Here is a 20,662-nt window from a genome sequence, read left to right as displayed (position 1 = left end):
TAAATCCTTTATTCTTCAAATATGGGACAAACAGCACTAGGATATAGCATACAACTGACGCGTTTCACACAAAGGAGTGCTTAGTGCAGCTACACCTGAGCGTTATTTTGCCTTCCATTGGACTCCTCTCCTTACCCCTATTGGTCAGTTACATTCTCCTGTAGCTCCCCCCATAGATCCTCCCTCTGCCTCCACATGTCCCCAGGTGTTCCGCACTCCCTCCGGCCACTTGTTTGGAGGAGAAGAGATGCTGGAAGCTGAGAGGAGCCTTCTGAGCCGCACTGCTTCTGGGCTGTGAGGTCCGGCTGCTGCGTTATCCACGTTTCTAATCAGTCAGAAGTAGGTTTTCCTCTGACTGCTGCGCTCTCCTCCCCCTCCCCCTACTGACATTGCTGCTGGTCAGCCTGGATGCTGATTGGAACGCTCCCTTCCTACACAAAACTCACCCTTTTCCCATCATTGAGAGATGATGACAGAAGAAATGACAGGCTATCCCCTACTCAGCCTGCTCTCAGAGGCCATGGCTGTATAAGCTGCCCCCCCCCCCCCAACACCACATCTGTATGCGCTCACCCATTTCTATTCTCACAGCTGTGACTCTACTGCCCTCCACACACGCTCGGAAATTCTGACGGAAAAGGTCCGATCGGATTATGTTGTCGGAAAATCCGATCGTGTGTTGGCTCTGACTTTTTCTGTCAGAAATACAGACGGAAAAAGTTTGAGAGCTGGATCTAAATTTTCCCACAACAAAATTCGATCGCACTTTTGTATCGTTGCATCGTTTGTAGAGAATTGTGACGCACAAAGTGCGCGCATGCTCAGATTAAATTACGAGACCAAAACTATTGGCTACTAGCATCTATGTAGTCCTGTTGTATGCAACTAACGTCACCTTGTTCCAAACGATCGGATTTTCTGAAACGTTGTCCGACCGCGTGTATACATCACAAGTTTCGCCCAAAATCCGTCTGAAAAAACTGATTACGGAATATCTGACCGTGTGTACAGGGCGTACAACCAGCACTTTACCGTGCATTTTGCTTTGTACTTCCCATCTTTGCAACGCCATACAGTTTTAAAGCCATCAGTTCCAAAAACATTTATCTTGGTCTCATCACCCCAGAGTACAGAATTACATAATATTCTTTTTCAGCACGGGCATTAGGAGAGGCTTCCTTCAAGTGGTTGTAATCCCTATTTTATAACCTTATGCTACAGGGAAGCCTATATTGAGGCTTACCCAGGATATCTCCTAAATCTGCACAGTTTAGAAGATATCCCCTGTCCCCTGCATGTGCCAATGTCATCGCCACATGCCCACTGATAAACCACTTCCTCAGGAGATGCCACCTTTACAGGTGAAGTGTGAGATAGATATATAATGCTGCTTGTTGTAACGGAGAATGTCAAAAGATGTCATACTTCTCGCAGCGAGGAAATGGGAATGAAATGGAAATGGGAATGAAATGGGAATGAAATGCATTCCAACATGCAAGTTGGATTTCGTAAGCCTGAATTTCAGAAAATAGGGGAATAATAACACGGCATAAAAAAGGAAATGCTTCACAAAATAATCAAGAAAACAAAAGAAATACTCCAAAAATAGTAAAAAGGAATAATTGTTATGAGGTACAAAATACAAGCAAAAACTATTTTAACAGGAAATCATTTAGACCTGGATTTTCAGTTATTCACCTGCATTACTAATTGGACAGCTTCAAAAATAATCCTACCAGATACTAAAAACAAAAAGCAATTTCCCACATGCTGGTACCACACCACCTCCTAATGATACATAGGAAGCCCAGGAGAGGGGCAGGCGCAGTGCTACACAATTAATGCCTTTTGCATATATGACACTGTCATGCAATGCCGATCCTGACCTCCCAGGGGCACTAAGCAAAATTCTGCTTAGAGGTCCTTCTACCTGCCCTGTGATGCCGTGAGCTATGTAAACCATTTGCCACACAGTCACACCTGACACTTCAGTGCTCCCAATACAATCCTTCCTCCTTAAAACAAAACAGTCAAAGAATAAGTACAACAATATAGAACAGCATGAGGTCACCAGAGAGCCCCCCTTACATCAGGGTCCCCAGAGAGCCTTCCCCTACATTAGGGTCCCCAGTGAGCCCCCCTTATATCAGGATCCCCAGAGAGTCTCCCCTACATTAGGGTTCCCAGAGAGCCCCTCTTACACAAGGGTCCCCAGAGAGCCCCCTTACATCAGGATCCCCAGAGAGTCTCCCCTACATCAGGGTCCCCAGAGAGCCTCCCCTACATTAGGGTCCCCAGAGAGCCTTCCCCTACATTAGGGTCCCCAGTGAGCCCCCCTTATATCAGGATCCCCAGAGCGTCTCCCCTACATTAGGGTCCCCAGAGAGCCCCCCTTACACAAGGGTCCCCAGAGAGCCCCCCTTAAATCAGTGTCCTCAGAGAGTCTCCCCCTACATCAGGGTCCCCAAAGAGCCTTCCCCTACATCAGGGTCCCCAGAGAGCCTTCCCCTACATCAGGGTCCCCAGAGAGCCTTCCCCTACATCAGGGTCCCCAGAGAGCCTTCCCCTACATTAGGGTCCCCAGAGAGCCCCCCTTATATCAGGATCCCCAGAGAGTCTCCCCCTACATCAGGGTCCCCAGAGAGCCTCCCCCTACATTAGGGTCCCCAGAGAGCCCCCCCTACACAAGGGTCCCCAGAGAGCCCCCCTTAAATCAGTGTCCTCAGAGAGTCTCCCCCTACATGAGGGTCCCCAGAGAGCCCCCCCCTTACATCAGAATCCCCAGAGAGCCTCCCCTACATTAGGGTCCCCAGAGGGCACCCCTTATATTGGGGTCCCTAGAGAGCCTCCCCCTACATTAGGGTCCCCAGAGAGCCCCTCCTTACATCAGGGTCCCCAGAGAGCCTCCCCCTACATTAGGGTCCCCAGAGGGCACCCCTTATATTGGGTTCCCTAGAGAGCCTCCCCCTACATCAGGATCCCCAGAGAGCCCCTCCTTACATCAGGGTCCCCAGAGAGCCCCCCATCAGTGTCCTCAGAGAGCCCCCAATTACATCAGGGTCCCCAGAGAGCCTCCACTTACATCAGGGTCCCCAGAGAGTCTCCCCTTACACCAGGGTCCCCAGAGAGCCCCCCCTTACACCAGGGTCTCAAGAGAGCCCCCCTTACATTAGTGTCCCCAGAGAGCCCCTCCTTACACAGAGTCCCCAAAGAGCCCCCCTCTTACATCAGTGTCCCCAGAGGGCCCCATCCTTAGATTAGTGTCCCCAGAGAGCCCGCCCTCTTACATTAGTGTCCCCAGAGGTCCCCCTCTTACATTGATGTCCCCAGAGGGCCTCTTCCTTACATTAGTGTCCCCAGAAAGCCCCCCCCCCCTTACACCAGGGTACATTTTTTGGAGCTGAAGTGGTTAAGAGCATTTGGCATTTTTTTTTTCAGCCTCTAAACCCCCTATTACCCCACCTGCAGCTCTTTGGTATATGATGTGTGGTCCTCAGACCTTAGCAGTCTGTAGTGGAACTTTGTTTAGGGTAACAACATTGATCTCCACTAGTCTTATATAACGTTCTCAGGTTTTATATTGTCTTCTGCAGCACATCCCCAGCCAGAGATGTGTCCCGCGATGCACTCCAATAAAAGGGTTTTACAGGTAAGCCGTAGGAAAAAATCACATTTTATGCGATCCAACGCGGAAATAATTGAACTGACAAGTGCGCGTCGTGCAACGCTGTGCCCAAATAAAATGTGTCCTTTCTTTTCCCACAAATAGAGATTTTTTGGAGGTATTTGGTCACCTCTGCACTTTTTTTTTCTTTTTTTCACTATAAACAAAACAACAATTTTGAAAAAAATAAAAATAAATTTATACGTTCCTCAGTAAAACATATCCAGTAAAAATACTAATTTCATCATCAATTTAGGCCAATATGTTTTCTGCTACATATTTTTGGTAAAATAATCCCAATAAGTGTATATTGATTGGTTTGCACAAAAGTTATATAGCGTCTAGAAACGATGGGACATATTTATGTTTTTTTTTTTACTAGTAATGGCGGCGATCAGTGATTTATAGCGGGACTGTAACTTTGCAGTTTAACTAACTGACACTTTTTTGGGAACCAGTGACACTAATACAGTGATCAGTGCTAAGAAAATATGTACTGTCACTGTACCAATGACACTGGCTGGGAAGGGGTAAAATCAGGGAGGATCAAAGGGTTAACTGTATACCTAGCCAGTGCTTGGTTACTGTGGGGAAGGTGCTTTTACTAGGAGAAGGCATTGCAGGAACACAGGATCCTACTGACAGAACGGCAATCTTCCTTATTTTACATAGTTAGAGTATTGGCTCTCGCTGTGTCTAATCAGCGGTTCGACCAGCGGCGCGCGCGTGTGCCCCAAACCAGGAAGGGCAAGATCATGTACTAGGTAGCTGATCCTACGCAGCAGAGCCTCCTTGCCACCGTATATGTAAGTTATATGATCAGCAAGCGGGTAAAAGCGCCATTTTTTTTTTTTTTTTTACACCCAGTGTGCATGAGGTCTTTCTGTCTTCCTATTTCTCAGCTGATAAATAGTAATCCAGTGGTGAAAATATGTGTGAAGATTGGCAACAAATGTGCAATGGATCCAGGGGACCTGATGTCACCCATCTTTCAGAAAATAAAATGTGAGACTTATGTCACGCACCATCACTCCAAAAGTCCGACAGATTGGAACGTGATGACGTAGAATAAGGAAGTTCATAGCCAGTAGCCAATAGCTGCCCTGGCGTCGGTTTTACTCTGTTGGACCAGCACACAGACGACCGGATTCTTCTTCCGGACTCGAGTCTATCAGAAAGATTTGAAGCAAGTTTTATTTCTAGGTCTACCGGACTTTTGGGAAGAAAAAGTCAGCTGGAGCCCACACGCGATCGAATTGTCCGCCGGGCCAAGTCCGTTGAAGAGTCCGGTCGTTTGTACGCGGCATTACCCCAAACTTTCACCAACAGACTAAACACTGGTAACAGAATTTCCCGCTCATTTACCTTCTTCTTCTTCTAAATGGAATATTTTAGCTTTCAATTCGTGAATAATACAGACATGAGAGGGACCTGTATATATTATTTATGCGCCTATTTAAGCTATAAATTTCCTGTAAGACACTCCAAGTACGGTATTTATTAATACTACCATTTGCAGCCTCTCCTGTGCCGGTTGAATACATGAATTATGTATTAAACTGAGTTCTTTTACACGTGATGTAAAGCTGAATGGCTTTGATCTCCATGTCATATATACAGAATGTTTTCAAATCCTTATATAATTATGTCCATTAAAGATCCTTAATACATTAAGGCCAATAGGAGGTGTTAAGAAGTTACAAATGATGCCTAAAGTGTATCTGTGTATCCGCTAATGATAAACGTCTATTTGTTTCCTTTTGGTTAAATATAAAGTACAACCAATCATGTTTTGTTATGTCTGTATAAGTGCAAAGAATATTGATCCTGCCAGAAAAGTTGTGTACTGAGACTGTGCACTCTGCTGGCTGGCTTGTATTAGTTCTGGCTATTTCTTTGGACTACAAAACACCTTCCCCTATGTTATGGGGAAGAGGAGAGGGAAGGCATACTGTATTCCAGTGCTGGAGTGATAACATTGCTTCTCCATGGGGAGAGCACAGGAAATGAATGCTGTCACCCTAGGGCAGGATCATGTATTCATTTTCATTCCGTTGCCTTGAAAAGGAAAATGAATACATCACATCTAAGGACTGTAAGCTGCTATACACTCACCGGCCACTTTATTAGGTACACCTTGCTAGAACCGGGTTGGACCCCCTTTTGCCTTCAGGACTGCCTTAAGTCTTCATGGTACAGATTCAACCAGGTGTTGCAAACATTCCTCATTGACATGATGGCATAATGCAGTTGCTGCAGATTTGTTCCACCACATCCCAAAGGTGCTCTATTGGATTGAGATCTGGTGAGTGTGGAGGCCATCGGAGTGCAGCGACCTCATTGTCATGTTCCAGAAACCCGTGATGAGATGATTGGACAGAGATTGATGAGATGATTTGTGACATGGTGCATTATCCTGCCATCAGAAGATGGGGACACTGTACTCATGAATTGTCAGCAACAATACTCAGGTAGGCCGTGGTGTTTAACCTCCCTGGCGGGATGATTATTTCGGATTTTAGGTGCTGAAAGCGGTACAATTATTTTGCATGGAAATTTGGCGTTTTATATTGTAGTCCTGTAATTCTTAGGGATAACTCACTTAAATCTGTCCAAACCAGAGTCTTGCAGACATCCCGGGTATGATAAAGTTTGAAAAATGACATCATAAATTATAATATAATAAATAACTATAAATAATTATACCAAATAATAATATAATAATAATAAAAATGAATCAATAATGTAATCAAATCAAAAACACAGAAATTTGCTCAGTTGCAGAATTGTCGCTGTCATTACTTCAGTATTTGATGACGGATCTCCTCACAAATCGCTATCCCTCAATTCTGCGAGTGATTCTAATTTATTATCGCTGTTTTCTAGCTGGTCTAAAACAATTTTTGATGTAAAGGGACAGTTTTGGTTGCTATGGACAATCTCCAGTTTCCAGGCATAAAGAACAGTTTTTATAATATAAAACTGCATGCAGGACACTGGAGAGACCACTAGGGACAAAGGGGATGAGAAATAATTACACACAGCAATGTAATCTGTAAGATTAGATTATACTGTGTGTAATGTGTGTGTTTTACGTTTTGAATTTGGAGCCGTTCTCCGCCCCCGTGCGTCGCAACGCTCGCAGGGAACGGAGCCCGGCGATGGGAAGAATCGAGTGGAGGACGAGACGCTCACACAGAGGGGGGGGGGGGGGCATCGCTGGATCCAGGGGAGAAGGTAAGTAAACTCATCCTGGATCCAGCGACGCGTTTCTGAGTCTGGCTCGCGGTTACTGCTTTGGGTTCTGAATTTTCACCCGGAGCCAGACTCGGGAATACCGCCAGGGGGGTTAAATGATGCTCAGTTGGTAATATAATTCCCCGTACACACTGTCAGATTTTCCGATGGAAAATGTTTGATGGGAGCTTTTTGTCGGAAATTCAGACCGTGTGTAGGCTCCATCGGACATTTTCTATCGGAATTTCCATCACACAAAATTTGAGATCTGGATCTCAAATTTTCAGACAACAAAATCTATTGTCGGAAATTCTGATCGTGTGCGCACAATTCTGACGCACAAAGTTCCACGCATGCTCAGAATCAAGCAGAAGAGCCGCACTGGCTATTGAATTTAATTTTTCTCGGCTCGTCGTACGCCACCGTGTTCTTGACGTTTGTAATCTCCAACCAACTTTGTGTGACCGTGTGTATGCAAGACAAGTTTGAGCCGACATCTGTCGGAAAAAATCCATGAATTTTGTTGTCGGAATGTCTGATCATGTGTATGGGGCATTAGGCCCAAAGTGTGCCAAGAGTATATCCCCTACACCGTTACACCATCACCACCAGCCTGAACCGCTGATACAGGCAGGATGGATCCATGCTTTCATGTTTATTCCAAATTCTGATCCTACCGTCTGAATGTCCCAGCTGAAATTCAGACTCATCAGACCGCAGGGACCCTATTGGAGGTGGAGGAGGGAAGGTCTCCAACATCCACCAGCTCTGTGATGTCATCATGGGGGAGGGGAAGAGGACTCCAGTGACAACCTGTGAAGCTCTGGTGACCTCCATGCCCAAGAGGGTGAAGGCAGTGCTGGAAAATAATGGCGGCCACACAAAATACTGACACTTTGGGCCCAATTTGGACATTTTCACTAGGGGTGTACTGACTTTTGTTGCCAGTGGTTTAGACATTAATGGCTGTGTGTTGAGTTATTTTGAGGGGACAGGAAATTTACACTGTTATACAAGCTGTACACTCACTACTTTACATTGTAGACAAGTGTCATTTCTTCAGTGTTGTCACATGAAAAGGGAGAAGAAAAGATTTACACAAATGTCACATAGGGGTGTACTTACTTTTGTCAGATACTGTATTCACACAAAAGTATATATACACATATGTATATTATATACATGTGTATGCCCACCCAAGTTTATGACTTTTTTACTTCACTGCTTTGGGCTCTAGCCTGAGATCTTTTGTAGACCCAGCAATGCCCCTGTGGGGGCCCTTCGTATTTCTTGCATGGGGGCCCGGAAGATTCTAGTTACTCGGCTTCCACTACTGATTACTTGGCAATTCACAACACGGATTTAATGCATTTCGAAGCTTTCTACATGTTTTAATCAGCTCCGTATAACTGGGGTTTAAAACACATCTTTTTAATTACTTACATATAGCAATTACCCCGATTGTGTAGCTGACTCAATGTAATTAGAGGATAACTATTGTAATTGTTTTATAAATGTCATATGTCAGAAGAAATACAGCTTTGTATAGAGTGGGGAAAAGTTTAAACAACTTTTTTTTGTAAAATATAAAATTTTTGCCTTCTTAACCACTTGACCTTCAGCTTCATCCCCCTTACTTTACATTGTAGCAAAGTGTCATTTCTTCAGTGTTGTCACATGAAAAGATAGAATAAAATATATATATCAGTGGAATGAAAAAGGTACTTTTTGATTTTGCCTTTTTTTTTTGCAACAAACTGTAAAAAAATAGAAATGACAAAACAGAAAAGTAACAGCTAAGGACAGAGAAGAGCCCACGTCCACATTTGACATGTCAAATCACCGCCTATTGCCGGCAACAGCGCTGTCCGAATCGCTGCAACGCCGACTTTGTGACGCACGATTTCAAACCGGCCCTCAGTGTGAAGGTGGTGCTTAATTGGGGCCGACTAAAGTGGTTCTAAAGGCTCGAGGTTTTTTACCTTAATGCATTCTATTCATCAGGGTAAAAAACCTTCAAGCTGCAGCTCCTTCTAATATTTACCTTAAGCCAGGACTTCTTTTCTCAGAGAATAGGGGCAGAAACTTCCCCCCCCCCCCCCCCTTACCTCTGCCCTCTTCTGAGCACTGTCTCTTGGTTCCTCCACCTACCCAAATCCCAGTAGCACCCCTTCCAGAGAATACAGAACCAAGTATAATGGTCATGGGCGTCCGCAGGTAGGGGCAAGGGGGGTCAAGTGCCCCCCCCCCTGGAATCAGGGATCAGATCTTAAATTCAGCACAGTTGCATCGCCATCAGGGTGCGGGCAGCCCACATCCGGGTGCCATCCACCAGTGGGGTAACACCATCAAGATGCTGTCAAGCACCCCATCAGTGTAGTGTGACCTCGGGTTTTTTTCCTTGCTCAGTCCAGCAGAGAACTCAGCGTCGCTGTGACAGGAGAAAGGTGAGCTGCGGGCTGTTAAATGTTTCCCCCACTTGCCCCCTCCCCCCCTTTCTCCTGTCAGGGACAAGAGACGGCGGCTCTCACCAGGTTCCCCGCCCAGCTTCCTGCCCGAGAGACACACTGCCCAGTGCCACCAGAGAGAGAAACGCTGCCCAGTGCCACCAGAGAGAAAAAATGAGCCACTACCAGGGTACAGACATGCTACACTACTGGCCAGAGTCACCACAGGGGAACCCAGAGTAAGCGATCGTCCTGTTGGAGGGATCACTGCTGTAGTTTTACTGGGTCTGGTAAGAGGGCCTGTTGGCCATTATCCATTACTTATCCTAGGGACTGTACTATGTCTGTAGTCTCTGACCATGATAATGTGATCATGACATTGTCGAAAAGGGGCAGTGCATGGGTGACCCTAAAATGATGCCCCCCCCGAAAAAAGTTCTGCGGACGCCCATGATAATGGTGTGGTGCTAAACAATGTGTATGGAATTTGTTAATGATTACAAGAAACTTAGTAAAAGAAACCCCCTGCAGTCAGCAACAATAGACCCTACCCCAGCAACAATAGAGCCCCCACATAACAATAGACCCTACCCCAGCAACAATAGAGCCCCCACATAACAATAGACCCTACACCAGCAACAATAGAGCCCCCATATAACAATAGACCCTACCCCAGCAACAATAGAGCCCCCACATAACAATAGACCCTACCCCAGCAACAATAGAACCCTCACATAACAATAGACCCTACCCCAGCAACAATAGAGCCCCCACATAACAATAGACCCTACCCCAGCAACAATAGAGCCCCCACATAACAATAGACCCTACCCCAGCAACAATAGAGCCCCCACATAACAATAGACCCTACCCCAGCAACAATAGAGCCCCCACATAACAATAGAGCCTACCCCAGCAACAATAGAGCCCCCACATAACAATAGACCCTACCCCAGCAACAATAGAGCCCCCACATAACAATAGACCCTACCCCAGCAACAATAGAGCCCCCACATAACAATAGACCCTACCCCAGCAACAATGGACAAAACCCCAGCAACATTGGATCCCCCACACAACAGTTGACTCCCCCAGCAGCAATAGAGACCCCACCCCAGCAACAATAGGTATAAATAGAAATAAATAATTAAATAAGAAAATAAATAAAATATTAACCCCTAACCCAAAACCTAGCCCCTAATCCTAACCCCAACCCCTAACCTTAGCTCTAATGCCAAGTACACATTATTGGAATTTTGGTCAGAAAAAGCTCTGATGGTTTTCCCGACGGAATTCCGACAGGATTTCGCTCAAGCTGTCTTGCCTACACACGGTCACACCAAATTCCGACCGTCAAGAACGCGGAGACGTGACGTACAACAGGTACGACGGGACTAAAAAAAGAAGGTGCAATACCCAGTAGCCATTAGCTTCCATCTCATATTTGAATCTGAGCATGCGCGAGTTTTTGCGTGTCGCAATTGCATACAGATGATCGGAATTTCTGTCGGAAAAATTGAGAACATGCTCTCAAATTTTTACTTACGAGCCAGCTAAATTCCAATGGAGCGTACACACGGTCGCATTGTCCGATGAAAAGCTCTCATCGGTCTTTTGCTGGCTGAAATTCCGATTGTGTGTACGCGGCATAAGGCTCGATTCACGCTAATGCATTTTTTGATGCATTTTGCATTTTGCAAAAATGCAGGGAAATTTTTGTAACATGAGTTCCTATGGAACATGTTCACATCAATGCATTTTTGTGCCTCTGTGTTTTTGGAAAGGGTCTGGGACTTTTTTTCCCGTAAAATGCAGCATTTTGTATGTAATAGAATTCAATGGACCCGCATCCAAAACTCAAGTGCCGCGTTTTTACTGCGATTTGCATTTGCCTTTTTTTTTACACTGTATATAGCTGGTTGCTAAGGAGGGGGCCAGGAAGGCGGCCCCTGCGTCCTTAACAACCGATGAGTCATCAGCTGTAAGCTGGCTTCCTGCTCAATGTAAAAAAATAAATAGAAAATGCAGGCTAAAAAACAAATCATTAAAAAAACCAGCGTGGGGTCCCCCCCAGGTCCATACCAGACCCTTCTAGTATGTGTAGCACCCTGCTCCTGATGAGCAGACACTATTGTTTTTTTTTCTTAAATTGAATTATCTGAAGCTGTAGTTTGGCTCTGACTAATTTCTCTAAAGTTCTGGTTTCTGTACCAGTCCAGTTGGGTTACACTGATTCCCACCTGACCGTAGGTGTCACTGTCACCGTCAGTGGGTGTGGAACAGCAGCAGACTGGATGTATTGAATACCTCCTCTTGTATAGAAATGGTTCAGTGGGTGTGGTTTCACTGCTGTGCATTCTGGGAGAGGGTATTTAAGGTACTGAAGCCATTTCTCTGGGTTTGATCGTTGTTCTCTGGGGTCCGTGATCCCAACCCCAGGTCCCTCCTGGCCTGGGGTCCGTGTTGCATGGTCTTGTGCCTCGGGGCCTGCTGGCCTGAAGGTCTGCAACTGAGAGTGTAGGCCCAGAAATGTCTTGGGGCCTACTGATCCAGTGGTGGTCCTGTGCTGTCCCGCCTTCGGGGAGAAGCCGAGGAAAGCTGAAGGACCCAGGGGAGGATTTTCCAGTGGAGGATCGAGTACAAGGCTGGTGTCTCTGGAGGAGCCTGGAAACTAAGTTTGAGGACGCATCCTGGATCAATATCCTTACAGTATCGCCGGATCGGTTCAATTAACAAGTCTGTGGCAGAGACTTTGTTTGGCATATTATTGGTTGCTAGGCCAGTGAGACGGGCCTATCCGGTGACTGCTGGGTCCAGTCTGTGGACCCCCCTAAGATGAAGAGATGAAGAGGCGAGCAGAAGAGGTAACAGTAAGCCCCAATAAAACCAGCAGCTCCTTCGGGGGTTAGTGCTATATATGGATTCGGAGGGGACCCCCACACACCAAAATTAAAAAAAAATTGGCGTGAGGGTCCCCCCAAAATCCATACCAGACCCTTATCCGAGCATGCAGCCTGGCAGGTCAGTAAAGGAAGGGAACGAGTGAGCGCCCCCCCCCTCCCCGAGCCATACCAGGCCGCATGCCCTCAACATGGAGGGATGGGTGCTTTGGGGCAAGGGGGGCTCTGCGCCCCCCCACCCTAAAGCACCTTGACCCCATGTTGATGAGGACAAGGGCCTCTTCCCGACAACCCTTGCCTGGTGGTTGCTGGGGTCTGCAGTGGGGGGGCCGGCTTCCTGGCCCCCTCCTTAACAATCGGCTATATACAGTGTAAAAAAAAACGTAAAACGCAGCAAGAACAGCAAAAAGCACTGCAGAAACGCTCAAAAGCAACATGCATAGATGTGCATCGAGCCAAACCCCTTACCCTAACAAAAAATAATAATAAGTGAATAATAATAATAATAAAGAAATAAAAGCTGATGGAAAAGCTAGCAACACCTAATGCAACAGATGAAGGTTTTCGCTGTTGGCTAATAAAAAATTCCAAAGCTCAAAAACGCTGTATAAAATTGTGCTAAAATAGCACAAAAAAAGAGACTATGCTCAGGTGGGAATGCAGCCTTACACAGCTCTGCCACACAGTACAGCTCTGTCTGGCAGGGAAGGAGACCTTACAGGTTTCGTCCCTGTCCCCAGTCTGTGAATGGACAATGAAGGGAAAAGACGGGGGGAACAGAGCTGCCATCTCCTTAATCATCCGCAGCGTGCAAAGCACAGGCTTCCAGCTAGAAAGGTCTCTGGTAACCTCCAACCTTCAGACAATATAGAGAAAGCTGGCCTTCCAGTGCAACATCTATAAATCAAATGCTCTTCATGAAAGGTTGTGTAGTACCGTCACGTAAGAACCACGTACTACACAAACTATAATAAAGAGCATTTGATTAGAGCAGTTGCACTTTACCAAATAAAGGGAAAAGCAGCAGAGTGATGAGCAGATCTGTCACTCTGCTCTTTCCTCCTATATACATGCTCCTTGCTCTGCAGCACACCGGAGTGCCTCATTTTTCAGTTTCTCCCTTTCTCAGTCTGAGTTCTGCTGTACAGTAGACTGCAAGAGGCTGATACCAAGTAAACTGGAGGTACTTTCACTGTCTTCATGTAATAGAATACAATTATTTCTGCATTCATTTGTATTTATATCTGTCTGGAGGTCAGCTTTACACAGCATATGTGAGAATCGTACTCGGTTTCTCTCTGCCAACCTTTTCATGCCCTTTTTGTGCTCTTGCTTAGTAATTGCTACCTTGCCACCAACGCATGTGTAGCGGATCCATTGTGCTGCAGAGAGGGAGAGAAGGGCACAGCACAGGAAAGGAAAACACTCACAAGCAGTTGCTAAGAGAAAAGCGGCTGTGACTGACAAGCTACAAATAGAGCTGCCACCGCCGCCGCACACGCAGGGCCTGGAACAGACAATAGATGTTTCCTGAGGACGGTACATTACAACACACTTTTCTTGTGAAAGTGGAGGCGTTTTTTTGCTTTGACTGAGCATACCCTTCTCCTCCGTAAAAGCCAGCCATAGCATTTCCACCAGGTTGTCTAGTTTTTGTCATTTAGAGTCCAACTCTTATTAAAGGGGGCTCCCGGATTCCGATAAGCCCCCCGCCCGCAGACCCCGACAACCAACGGCCAGGGTTGTCAGGAAGAGGCCCTTGTCCTCATCAACATGGGGACAACGTGCTTTGGGGTGGGGGGGCCATGCGGTCCCCCCTTCCCTAAAGGCACCCCCCCATGTTGAGGGCAGGCGGCCTGGCACGCTCAGGAGGGGGGGGGCACTCGCTCGTCCCCACACCCTTTCCTGGCTGGCCGGGTAGCGTGCTCGGACAAGGGTCTGATGTGGACCTAGGGGGGGAACCCACGCCGATTTTTTGGCGTTGGGGTTCCCCTTTAAGTCCATACCAGGTGAGGGGGCCACGACTCCTCCTTCGCTGGCCCCTGCTACCTGGAGACGCGCTCAAAATGAGCGGACTTTCCTCCACGTGTGTGGGCGAGTCCGTTCATTTTAAAAGTACGGCGGATAGTCCAGCGGACTTAGTACGCCGTATTAGTCCGCTGAAAAAGTACCGTGTGTGGGCAAGTAGCTCGTTCGGAAAGTCCGGCGGACAGTCCGCCGGATAGTTGGCTACATGTATATGCGGCATTACTTTCACTTTCAATGATGATGGTAAACAGGACAAATGGAGAGGATGAATGGGGGTACAGACAGCAATAAAAAACACATTTCTTATCTATAAGGCTGGGTTCACACTGGAGCGATGCGGAAACGCCGCGAATCCGCGGCGGGTTCCCGCATCGCATGCCTCCCGGCGGCAGTTCACACTGCCCTATGCGAACTGCTGGGAGTGTCAGTGAAATGTTACTGACACCCCCAGATCAGTTCGCATATCGCAGTGCGATCTGCAAACTCGGATCGCATGGTGTGAACACCCATGCGATCCGATTCTGCTGCGGGCCAAAAAAAGGGTCCCGTGCGAACTTGCGGCGGGTGCGGCGGGTGTGGCGGGTGCGGCGGGTGCGGCGAATGGCTGAACTCGAATCGCACAGAGATCGGATGTGATTTGCACTGCAGTGCGGTGCGAATCACATTCGTTCTCATAAACCGCTGCAATGTGAACCCAGCCTAAAGCTGCGCTTGTGTTATAAATGAAAAATATAACCCGTGAAAAAGAATATATAAAATGTATTGAATGAAGTGATCCGTGAAAGTTCATCCACTATTGCGTGAATATCCCATCACCAAAATCAGCGTGAATGGGATGTAAACATCCCTTGTGATGGTAATAGTCAGTGACAGGTACACTTGGATGGGTCTATAAGACCCCAAATCCCTCCTTTGCACTTAAAAGTATTAAAAACGCCAAAAATCTGCGTTTTGGAATACTAGGGAATTTTTTTAATCGGCGCCATTGGCAGTCCAGTAAACTGGAAGTGATGTCATGAGAATGCTTCCGGGTTACTAGATCGGAGACCAGATTGAAGCTGATTCCCGCTTCATGCGGGTCTTTGGCCAACCAGCGGACGTGTCGGCTGGTCACTCGGGCCTCATGGTGGTTATGACTAAGGCCTTATAGGCTGAAACGCGTCAACCTCTTTTATTTGCATTTGGTCACTGTGGCTTGTTAATAAATACTAAATTTTTTAAGAGAAATCACCGGAGTGCAGATCATCTTTTCCTCATTTCCCTCCTCAGCCAACGACTATGGATCGAGCACCCGGGAGCTCTGCTATCTATGTGATGTATGGGTAGTAGCACTGACTTTTTTATTTATATACTCTGCTTCCCGGTGGGACGGAAGAGCTGCGGGAAGGCGGGGGGGGGGGGCAGGGGGACATCCCCTCTCACCTTAGGATAATAGCCGAGCAGCTTTTAGCCACATTGGTTGTTATCATTAGAAAGCCAACCGCTGGCTGTAAAAACAGTCCCGGGGTGATGCCTGCAGCCGCAGACGGCGCCCTGTTATAACTCCTTCAAGCCGAGAACGCATATTTGTGTAGGGTCAGTGTGAAGGGGTTCAAAACTTTAACTTTTAATACTACACTGTGAGTTCCTCCTCTATTTCCTCTTCTCATTGAGTGAACTTCTGGATTGTTTTGACTGCATGGTCTATCCATTTTTGAATCCTGGCTGCCGACATCCATCCATCCCATAGGGATATTGGGATAAAGCGCAGCCTGACCTCCATCCGGGGTCTTATAGCTGGTAAGCGGCAGGTGAGTGGGGTGTGCACTGTCTGGGTGTGAAGAGTCCTTCTTCATTCACTTTTGGAGGACTGGATTTTGTTTAACACTTAAATGTTTATATATATATATTTTTTGCACTGAAGCACTTTATTTTCTGGACTTTCTGGATTGTTTTGGGGTTTTTATTTTTTACTTGCACATATGTTTTAAATCACATATTTTTTCTTTATCACTGGATTGTGATTGTCACTCTCTAATACACAACGCAATAATTGTTTTTATGGCTCATACTGATAGCAGAGGAATGAAGCAGCGGACCGAGATGACACTTAGTGCTTCTAACTGAGCAAATTACACACTATAGAGGGATATGCTTTGTTCATATTTCATGTCTGAGGTTTTCAGCTGCAAGTGTACACAAAGTAAAAGCATGTTTTACATCTCCGGTCTTCACCGACCTCCCGGATCCCACTGTTCAGCAATATGTGCAGTCTTTCATCAGCAGCTATGGCAATGTACAAAGCTCAGCTTGATAATGGCAGTGATCTTTCTACAGTTAATGGTTATAAATCATCTACATCAGTTATCGCTACAAGATTTCTTTCAGTAAGGTAACTGCAGGATATCATAGATACACCATCACGTCGGCTCCTTGTTGTTTCCTGTTAGTGGAAGCCCAGAGATGAAGCTTCAGCACCTTGGAGAGTTCTCCCGATTGCTGGATGACAATTGCTGCCTTCTAATGCGTATTTAGACATTTAATAAACTGAATGTAAATACTATTATCCTGTCAGTATTCACGTAAGACCCTTTCCTTGGTCTTGACTTATTTAAATCCTAATTAAAAATTCTGCTTTTCATTACAGTTTATAATTCCCTATATACAGTATAGAGCAGTGATGGGGAACCTCGGCACCCCGGATATATTAGAACTACATTTCCCATGATGCCCAACTACAGTGCAGAGTGCCCGAGCATCATGGGAAATGAAGTTCCAAAACATCCGGGGTGCCGAGGTTCCCATCACTGGTATAGAGTACAGCAGCTGTGTTTGCTCATTATGCATATATACGGCACTTCTTTCTTTGGAGCAGAATGTATATGACTGCCCCACCTCCGTCACTTTATTGCATTATGCCGCCTTAAGAACTATGTACATATATGGAATCATGGGAGTCGCTCATCAATTTTCGTTACTGTCATGTGCTCCTAAGTTGATATCATTTTGTATCCTTGATGTACCATGATATATATATATATATATATATATATATATATATGTATTTGCCATATTGTCATGAGTTTCCAAGTTGATATGATTGTATGTCTCTGATGTCCATGTGACATATATGTATTTTCATGGGAAATCCTATGACCCAGATATGTATACTTATATATCCTCCATGTTAATAAACATGTGATTCTTTTAAACACACCCTCACCATGTCTGGAACCTCATTCAAAGACCCAAATCCCCTTTTCTAATGCCCCCCCCCCCTTTATCACTGCTCCCCAAAGCTTAGTCATTAGTTTTCATTGAGAACATCTCGATTTGGCTTATCCTGTAATTGTTTTTATCCTCAGCAGTTCAGCACTTGAGGCTGTTTGCACTGCTAGATATATAGACAGTAGGGATCAACTGATTATCAGTGAGGCAGATTATCGGTGGCCAATATTCACTTTTTTGAAGTATCGTATCAGACACCAATGTACCCGACATTACCGATATTGCTTCCAAGGGTTTTACTGTTGTGCTGCCTGCGGCTGCAGACATCGCCCCGGTACCGCTCTTTAGGACAGACGTTTAACTTTATTGTAATAACAACTGATGCAGCTCAGCAGCTGCTCGTCTGTTATTACAAGCAGTGGGGGAGGACAATCCCCCTCTCTCCGCCTTACGCCGCTCGCCCGGGCTCTCCCGTTCCCGCTGGGAGGCCCGAGCAACCACCCGTCATGTCCGCCGGCTGGCCGAAAACCCGAACAGAGCCGATGCTTCGTTCGGGTCTTGGATCTAGTAACCCAGAAGCCATGGCATGACATCACTTCCTACATGACTGGCATCTTAAAGTTTTAAAAAATAAATAGTATTCAAAAACGCAGATCTTGACGTTTTGAATACTTTTAAGTGCAGAGTAGGGGTTTGGTGTCTTATAGACCCCCAATCTTTCCATAAAGAGTTCCCGTCACGGCCTATTAGACGCGTACATTCATTTTCATCCGAATTTATTTTTGTCCGAATTTCAGGTACTTTCGTTATCGCTTTGACAAACGATAACTAAAGCACAGAGTCCGAAAAACAAAAGATTCGACATAAATAAATGCTTTATTTTCTTTTTCGTTTTGACACAGTTGGATACAAATAGGAGATTCGATGTGACTCTGACAATAACAATCTGTGTCTATTGAACTTGTATCATAACAGTCCATTCACACAGAGGCAACACGACTTCCAGCGCGACTTTGGGAGGCAACTTGGACACGATTTGACGATCTGACTTTTTGACAACAAACACGCAAATTAGCTGTTTTAAGACAACATCCGATCGTGTGTGCGCTCCATCGGACAAACTTTTTTTTAAACCATAAAAGAAACAAATATCAGTTAAAGTTTACAACATACTGTGGACAGGGTCTACAAAGGAAAAAAAATGATGAGACTTCAGCTTGAGCTTAAAGTGGAACTTAGATTGCCGAAAACCCAAACCCAGAAGAAGCCAAATAAAAACAGAACCTGCGCCCCCTTACATCAGGTGTCCTTATCACAGCCCCCCTTATATCAGGATACTCATTAGAGTGCCCCCTTACATTGGGGTCTTCATCACAGTACCCCCTTATATCAGTTGTCCCCAACACAGTGCCTCTTTAAATCAATTGCCCCCATCAGAGTGGCCGCTTACATGAAATGCCCCTATCAGAGTACCCCATACTCTTTGTCACCAGGTTGTGGAGGAAATTCTACTTCTGTCCTCCTATAAATGCAGGGGGTAGGCATGACTGAGTTATGTCTCAGTGCATTCAAGAGTTTTGGTGACCTGGGGGGTCTGCACTTAAATCTGGGGTGGTTAGCCAAAGGAGAGTGAGGAAGGGTTAGGGCCCCTGTCAGAATTATTCTGCCATCTGGGTCCACAGTGGGGAGATTTCAGCATACTTCTTGTCTTGGTGACATAGTAGAAAGGACAGTGCTAGCCCACCATTAACATTTGTCATTGGAAAAAGATTCCCTCTATAATCCTGTTTCAGGGAGATCTAAAATGTTTGATTTTCCTAATTCTCGATAGTAGTGACAGATGTGATGAAAACTTGACAAATGTTCTACCCTTTCCTCTCTTCCCAATAATAAAAACAATAGAAAATCTGCTCTTTAATACCCGGTAAGTAGCTTTGAATATATATAATTACCTCTGACTGAGTCCCTTTTGGACATGCAGGGTATCCAGCTCTTGCATGCTGCCCCGACTGACTGACACAGTGGAGTTAGCGAGACGGATGGCCCGGCGCTTGGTACGCCGCGGACAGCAGGAAGTGGTCAGTCCCTGCTGGGAAGATACTGATGTGCTGCGGCTGGTCCGGTACCCAATGGATTCAGTCATCAAAGCCTCACTGTACCTGTGCTCATCTGTGAATTCATGGCACTGAGAGGGAGAGGAGAGAAGAAAAGAGAGTCACAAGCATCTCAGGTCTGGTGATTAAAGAGAAAGTCAGAATTCTTATGCCGCGTACACACGGTCGTATTCTCCGACGGGAAATGTTGGCTGTGAGCTTGTTGTCGCAAAGTCTGACCGCGTGTACGCTCCATCAAACAATTGCCGTCGGACTTTCCACCAACAAATGTTTGGTAGCAGGTTCTCAAATTTTCAGCCAACAAAACGTTGTTGTCGGAAAGTCTGATCGTGTGTACACAAGTCCGGCGCACAAAAGTTTACGCATGCGCGGAATCAAGTGGAAGGAGCCGCACTGGCTATTGAACTTCCCTTTTCTCGGCTAGCCGTGCGTCTTGTACATCACCGCGTTCTCACGTTCGGAAATGTTGGCCAAAATTTGTGTGTATGCAAGACAAGTTTGAGCCAACAACCTTCGAACAAAAATCCACGGTTTTGTTGGCAGAAAGTCCGATTGTGTGTACGCGGCATTAGACCCGGAGTAAAGAATAGGTCAGTAATCATAGAAATGTCTACAAGTGATACTCTACGGCACATACAAATATTGGCGAGGACAATTCACAAACAGGCTTCTGAAAGGACAAATATGATTTACTGACTGCCCCTTTATTTAGATTTTCTTAAATTGTCTGAACTTCACTCACCTTGGGAGAAAGTTCTTCACTTAAAGTGGAACTTTACCCATAATAAATATGTTCTTTAGCAACAAACATAAATTCCCCATTAATAATTCTGCTACCAAAATCAGTTTGTTCTGTGAATTGCCTCCAGCATTGCTCCTGCTTCTTCTTGCTGTGGAGTTGAACTACTGATAAAAAACAATGGAAGGACTTTGGTGGATATGCTGTGCATTGGGAGAATGAATTACACCACAGTGCCTGGAGCTACAGTGGTCATTGAAGGCTTGTTATATATAAACACCTGAGTGTCCATAGCCTGGCCACAGATTCTGTTTAATTTGTCAGAT

At 45.8% G+C, this 20,662-nt stretch overlaps 1 protein-coding gene across 1 annotated transcript in view; it reads right to left on the bottom strand.

The window, feature by feature from the left end:
• Window positions 1-20,662, bottom strand: part of KCND1 (potassium voltage-gated channel subfamily D member 1) — a 122,531-nt gene that overhangs the window by 5,627 nt on the left and 96,242 nt on the right. The window contains exon 6 of the mRNA XM_077463258.1: window positions 19,436-19,668. Coding sequence (XP_077319384.1) covers window positions 19,436-19,668 — 233 coding nt within the window. The remainder of the gene's footprint in view (window positions 1-19,435; window positions 19,669-20,662) is intronic.

The sequence above is a fragment of the Lithobates pipiens genome, unplaced genomic scaffold, assembly GCF_037356315.1.
Source record: "Lithobates pipiens isolate NorthernLeopardFrog02 unplaced genomic scaffold, aLitPip1_a1.2 Scaffold_3, whole genome shotgun sequence".
Classification (NCBI taxonomy): Eukaryota; Metazoa; Chordata; class Amphibia; order Anura; family Ranidae; genus Lithobates; species Lithobates pipiens.
The sequence above is the reverse complement of the archived record's forward strand: the minus strand, read 5'-3'. Positions and strand labels throughout refer to the sequence as shown.